Source organism: Doryrhamphus excisus, linkage group LG19 (genome assembly GCF_037039965.1).
Source record: "Doryrhamphus excisus strain RoL-2023G ecotype Guam linkage group LG19, RoL_Dexc_Guam_v1.1, whole genome shotgun sequence".
In the NCBI taxonomy this organism is placed as follows: Eukaryota; Metazoa; Chordata; class Actinopteri; order Syngnathiformes; family Syngnathidae; genus Doryrhamphus; species Doryrhamphus excisus.
The window spans coordinates 14171030-14177588 of record NC_136375.1 but is presented as its reverse complement, the minus strand read 5'-3'; the positions used below and the strand labels follow the sequence as shown (position 1 = coordinate 14177588).

Below are 6559 nucleotides of genomic sequence, written 5' to 3'. Positions count from 1 at the left end.
CAGAGGGTGGAATTGAACCCTGGTCTCCTAGCTGTGAGGTTTGCGCACTAACCACTCGACCGCCGTGCCGCCCGGCTTTCATTCATTCATTCAATTTTTACGGATTTTTCTCACAAGGGTCGTGGGGGTGCTGGAGCCTATCTCTACACCCTGGACTGGTGGCCAGCCAATCACAGGGCACATATAGACAAACAACCATTCACACTCACATTCATACCTATGGACAATTTGGAGTGGCTAATTAACCTAGCATGTTTTTGGAATGTGGGAGGAAACCGGAGTAACATGCAAACTCCACACAGAGATGGCTGAGGGTGGAATCGAATCCCGGTCTCCTAGCTGTGAGGTCTGCGCGCTAACCACTAGACCACCGTGCCGCATAACAGGCTTTTCACCTGCTAATTTGACAAGGAAAAACACTGGAACTACTTTTCACTAAAAGTCTGTGGGGGTCTCGGGGCGTCATTTGTGAAAACAAGCTCAAGTGTTGTTGTAATGCTCCCGCGGGATTCTAACCCACTCGTGTAACTTGTCTCCCTCCACCATCACTACTACAGCAGTGGTACTCTGACCTCAGCTGACTGCAGTTAGACTTACCATAAAGTTCGAGCAATGGCATGGCTACCATTGTCTCCTATGCAGCTTAATGAGTCGGGGGTAGGAGGGGGGGTAAGGTAGGGGGGGAGTACAACCACAGCCACCAAATTTTCTCAAGATAAATACGCATTATTTATTTACAAATAAAGTGGTTATGATAGAAATAAATACAAAATAAAAATCTGAGCATTATACTTCATGTGGTATTGCACCCATTTGGAAATGTACATCAGAAACACATGTTTAAAACCACTAAAAGGAATATATACTGTATATTCCTCTGATTCAAATATTTATTTCCCAACATTACGTAGACATAAATATATTCATATAGTGTCTTTCTCTGTGATTTCTATTTCTTTTCATATAAATAATGTCTTCATCGGGGAAAGCGGGTGTCCATAAAAACTTTTCAAGTCCTTTTTGGGTGTCTCTGTCCTTCCGTACATACCAGCACCCCTTTCTCACCGGCATCCACATCCCTCCACCACCATGTCCTGGTAGTTTTTAAGGATGACCTTCTCGTATTCGTCCAGGTAAAGCAGAGAGATGGGGCTAAGGTCCGTGGGCACGCAACAGGCTCTGGGAATGTTGGAGTTGACCGAGTTGACCAGTGTCTGCACAATGGCGTGATTGGTAGAGTTCAGGTGGTCTGCCAAAGGGAACGGACATTCCCCGTGACAGTAAAAGGCGTGGTAGCCAGGGGGCGCCACTATCCACTCGTTCCAACCCACATCACTGAAGTCTACGTAAAGGGCGTGTCTCTTGCAGCTGGCCTTGTGCTGGTGCTTCCTGCGCTGCTTGCGGAGCGCCGCCTGACGTTTCTCCCGCGTGTGCAGCACCGAGTCCCCGCGGCCGTCGTGGCCGTACGTGACCAGCAGCGGCCTAGCTTGAGGCCACGAGTCCCGGTCCTGGTGCAGGGACCGGCTCACCCTGACGTGTCGACTTCGTCTCTGGGAATGCTCGTTGTTCAACTCCCGGTCTTCCGGGTGGTGCACCTCCACCATGAAGCCGTGGTTATGGCCGTTCCCGGAGGTCCACTGAGATACAGCAGGGCTGACGTCAAAGCTCTCCCATCTGCTCAAAGAGTCCTGCACGAGTCGGGTGTCCAGCAAGCGGACCAGCGGCTCTGCTTGGCTACTTTTGGGACCCCCGAATATCTCATAAATGTTGATGCGATGGAACCCGGCTGCTGCAGTATAGTTGCTGCTGTTGCTGGGGCGAGGGACTCCCCGGACCTGGTCCCTGTAGATGCGAAGCTCTGCAGAGGTGATGAGCTCCTCTTTGGGGACGGAAGTGAGATTGAAGTAGAACTGCTGGGTGGTTTTGCCTTTCAGGCGGGCCAGGGCCTCCAAGGACTCTGGAGAAGACAACAAAGGGCAGAGTGAGATGTCAGTTTAGTTAACGAGCTCCCGCCGTAGGGATTAAGACGTGAGACGCGTGGTGTGATTTATGACTTTTTTTTAGTGTTCTCCGCCAGAACATTTGCAACTTTGCAGCCTGCCACATGCTGAGCTTGGGTGTCATGCAGGAGAAACAAACTCGGTTCCGATCTTGGTCACTTTCAAGGGGTGTCACCAGACAAGATGGTAAGAAAAACACTATGACTATTTTGCAATCTAATCATTTCATGGGCTGCGCGGTGGAAGAGTGGTTAGCGCGCAGACCTCACGGCGAGGAGACCAGGGTTCAATTCCACCCTCGGCCATCTCTGGCCGTGTTCTCCTCGTGCATGTGTGGGTTTTCTCCGTTTTTTCGTCCCACATTCCAAAAACATGCTACGTTAATTAGCCACTCCAAATTGTCCATAGGTATGAATGTGAGTGTGAATGGTTGTTTGTCTACATGTGCCCTGTGATTGGCTGGCCACCAGTCCAGATTGTACCCCGCCTCCAGCACCCTTATCTCTTGAGGATAAGCAGTAGAAAATGAATGTATGTTACACATAGACAAACTGCATGATCGCCTAAAGGGCTCACTCCGCTCATGCCATTGTTCTAAGGAAGAAACATGCTAAGATTTAAGGAACATTCCAGATTTAAGGAAGACATGGATTTTCACCTGGCTATGTTGGACGATATCAACCAGAAAGGATCTCATCTCCAGTAAATGGAGGCCCAGACTACTACTATCATCACCCAAATGATAGTTGGGCCAGATTCAGTTTTCTGTGCTCGTCCCCCTTTGAACTCTCAGGAGGATTCTCGCGTATTTAGGAAATTCCACCATCTCATCCTAAAGGCCCCACCAAGAGGCACAAAGACCTCAATTAGGCGTATCGCTCTTTATTTGATGTGGGAAAGCCCCCCCGCCACCCCTGCCTTGTCTCTCCTTCTCCGCAATCCCTCTCTTTCTTTCAAATCCTCATCCTCCTCTGTTCCCCACATCCCAAATCCTCTTTTCTCCGTCTCGCCGTCTTTAGTTCTTCACTCCGCCGCCGGTGCTACACTCGCACTCCCTCCCCACCTCCTCCTCCTCCTCCTCTTCCTCAGACTGAACAAGTCTGGGCTTGTTGAAAACGTGTGAACCATAGATTGAGCGTATCAACATTCCTAATTCCTTTAGCGCGCCGTTCCAAAACAAAGCAAAAAAAAAAAGCTAGAGCGATGTGTCCGTCACGCCGCTGTGTCCAAGCAGAAGAGGCCGATTTGCGGAGTGGTGGGTGGCAGCCTTTTGGAAATGAGCAGACTGGTCCGGAGACTGACATGCAGCGGTTAGGTTTGTCCTGCAGTGTGGAACGGTCACCACCAGGTGTCATCGCTCTTCATCGCCCAAACGCCCCTCTCACTGACCCCCCGCCCCCCCAATGGAAACTAACAATACACACAAACCCTCGGTGGTAGGGTTCCGATGTCACTTTCCTGTCCTAACAACTGCTACCTTTAGCCATGACCAGACGTTCCAGGGTTGGTCGGAAAAGTAGAATGATTTCAACACGTTGGCCTGGTACTGAAAGTTTTACACTTCAGTAAAATGGAGCGAACCACGGAATCAAAGAATCAGCGCGTTGTCTACAACTTCTTTGAAATCTCTTACATTACTTCCCAAATTGCCTTTTTTTCCATTTTAATTTTTAATTTTTGAGAATTTGACAGGCATTTTACCAGCTTAAGGAATCAAAGATCTAGGAAATAAACACAAAAATACTTACATTTGTTGATGCAGTACACTTTGTCATTGGCAGATTATAGCCTGGCTAACTTTTTTTAACGGGGATGTCAGCCTCGGTCAACTCGAATGCCTGAGTTTGCGGTTAAGGACGATGGAGTCATCCATGCAATTCCAGTTGCATTATTAAAAGACATCATTTTTAGTATACTCTTATTTTGCTAAACCATATCTGGCGCTCTTATTTTTGTTTTTGAGTTGACTAGAATTAAAGAATAATGTACAGTACATTTAAACAATGTTTGTAAACTTATCGAGATTGGAGCTACTTGCACACACGCATGTGATTGACACAAGTTAGAGCCAGTTAGATGCGGACACATTGTCACACATCTTGATCCAATCAGGAGAGGGTAACGCCCCTGCGTGGGTGGGACTCCAGAATAGCATTTCAAGCTAGGCACTTCCTTCTGGTATCCGCCTTTGAAGGACAAAGCTGTACTTTGAGATATTTCCGTACAATTTCTTGTGTAAAAATTGTAAACAAAAAAAAAAATATTCGACTGATCTCTTTTTTGCGAAGAGTAAATGTGTATATTATAAGCGGGCATCGCTCATTAAACCACAAACAGCCGCCCTAGCATGCACTGCTAAACTAAGCTAATCTCACTAGCTTATTTTGTGCCTTTCCACGTTAAAGGATATGACGTCACATCAATGAAACGCATCGGAACCCGAGCAGCAACCAATCAGGAAACGGTGATTGACACCATATGACTTCATTTCCCATGAGTGCCGTGTTGTGTGTCGCTGAAGTAACAGAGGTCACAAAAGGCTCGCCGCCCTTTTATCCCTCTCCCGTGGTGCGTGTCTGGAAAAACTCTTTTCAGAGCCACCGCAAACACCATCAATTATTAAGTAAGAAATTCACCCTGGGGATTCCGCGTGCCGCCGGGATGTTTTGAAGCCGTCCGGTGTTCCGCGCTAATGTTTGCTCAAGGCTTTTGCATCACTCGGCTTTCTGAAGGGGAAACGCGCGTCCTCGCCGCACAAACGTACTATACATTAACGTGGCAAATAAATGAAGGCGCGTGTCACCCCCGAATGACTAACGCGCCGTGACACAGCCCAGGCTCTGAAGTTGAGCGCTGACACCCTGAGTCATGTTTTAAATACAGGTTGGGGCCGTCTGAAGGGTGCCCAGCAGCGCTGCGGCTGACAGGTAAAGGTATGCCGCTAATACGTACCTTCGTGGTGAAAGCTTCTAATCGTGTTGGCCTTGCTCGCCGCCCTCTCGGCGTGTTTCCCCATGCTCCGGGGCCGCCTGGCGCTGTGGTCGCCGTTGGCGGAGTGCATGCGGTAGAGATCCACCATATACTGCGGCACCACGGCGTTCTTTCCCGGCGTGGGTCTGCGCTTGAGTCCGAACATGCTGAGTAGCCGCATCTCGAACTCGTTTAGGAAGCTCTCGGTCTGCTGCGGGCTCTGCGTTCCCAAGTCGCTGTACTTCCGCCGGCCCACTTCAGGGATGAGCCCCGTCGCACCTTCCATCAACACCTCGGCGAGCAGCAGTACCATGAGAGAGCCGACCACGCCGACCATGATCAGTCAGTCCCTGCGGAAGCAGAAAGTGGGGTCCTGTCAGTACCACCGCAACTACCGAGGCGGGAAGACACCTCTTTGCTTTGAAGGGAAAAAAAAACAAGGGGTTGGGAATTAACCCCAGCAGAACATTGATCTAGGATGAAGATGGAGGAAGTCCATGAAAGAGAAGGGGGAACAGGAAGGGACAAATCAAAGACGCTTGTGGGCGAAGCCCAAGTCTCCAATTAGAAATAAGTGATACAGCGAAGGAATGCGGCGGCCCTGGAGATCACAGGAGGCATGAAAGACTGCTGTCAAGGAAAGAAGAAGAAGAAGAAGAAGAAGAAGCAAGGAGAGGCTGCCAGTCGCTGCTGCAAGCGTCAATTTGTGGAGGCTTTGACGCTGTGTATAATCATAAGGGATAGGGTTACTTCAAGAGGCTTGCAGGTGTTAGATCTGACGTGAGCACCAGAGCCAGATGGAGCCTGCGTGGGACAACACATCCTCAACTTGGAACACACACACACACACACATAAAACTTGAATGGATGAAACTTGGATGAAAAACTGAGTGGAATCAAACCTTTACAAGTCACTCCAGTGTGATTCATTCACTTGAAAAACAAAGCAACAAACTTGTGGTGCTTACCTGACGAGGAGGCGCTGTGTCCGGTCGTCGTTCCACCTTTGGGTTCCGATAAAGTCCACATGAATTCGCGTTAAATCCACGCTGCTTCTCCGCCGAGGACTACAAACGGACAGCCCGCTCCCTTCGCCCGTCCGCCGGCCAGGCTCATACTGTCAACAGCAAGCCAGACCACCAGGCTGCTAGCTTCGCTTCTATTACGCGGCTTTTTACGCACCAGGAAAAAAAAGTCACCCACGACTTCTCTTATCTTCTTCTCTACGACGGTCGAAGTATAAAGCTTCTCGGGTGGACATCATGCCCCTTAAAAGCGTCAAGTAGAGAAGTGCAAAATGGAAAAACGTCGCGCCGTGGAAGAGCGGAAGAGTCGCGTCGTGCGTCTCCGCCGTGCGCCACACCGTCTGAGTGCTGCGATTGATTGGCGCCTTCACCCTCTCCGCCCCGCGACTTCTTTTTGTCGTCCGGTGATGTCACCGAGGGGCTGTCAATCACTCGGCCTACCCATTAAAGCACCTCCCGCAGACTTCTAACCCCTCCTAGTCCCTCCTCATCTAACCCAGGCGCAAAAAAAGTTTTTTTTTTTTTTTAACTTTTTCTCACGTAAAATAACTTTTCTAAGCAATA

At 49.3% G+C, this 6559-nt stretch overlaps 1 protein-coding gene across 2 annotated transcripts; it reads right to left on the bottom strand.

Moving 5' to 3' along the window:
- Window positions 1-729: 729 nt before the first annotated feature.
- On the bottom strand, window positions 730-6195 carry bmp2b (bone morphogenetic protein 2b). 2 transcript variants are annotated; one of them, XM_078799064.1, is made up of 3 exons: window positions 5939-6195; window positions 4953-5320; window positions 730-1957 (listed from the first exon to the last, which is right to left on the bottom strand). In XM_078799064.1, exons 2-3 carry the CDS (start codon window positions 5305-5307, stop codon window positions 1062-1064), a joined length of 1251 nt encoding a protein of 416 aa, XP_078655190.1. In that variant the 5' UTR covers window positions 5308-5320; window positions 5939-6195; the 3' UTR covers window positions 730-1061. The 2 variants fall into 2 exon arrangements, with proteins under 2 accessions (XP_078655190.1, XP_078655191.1); XM_078799065.1 differs by lacking the exon at window positions 5939-6195 and having other exon boundaries at window positions 4953-5334.
- Window positions 6196-6559: the final 364 nt, after the last annotated feature.

Excerpts from the sequence above, each read along its gene's own strand:
- bmp2b (XM_078799064.1), bottom strand. The coding sequence starts at position 5,307 with ATGGTCGGCGTGGTCGGCTCTCTCATGGTACTGCTGCTCGCCGAGGTG. Across the intron at positions 1,958-4,952 it reads TAGAAGCTTTCACCACGAAG|AGTCCTTGGAGGCCCTGGCC; the intron begins GTACGTATTAGC and ends TGTCTTCTCCAG.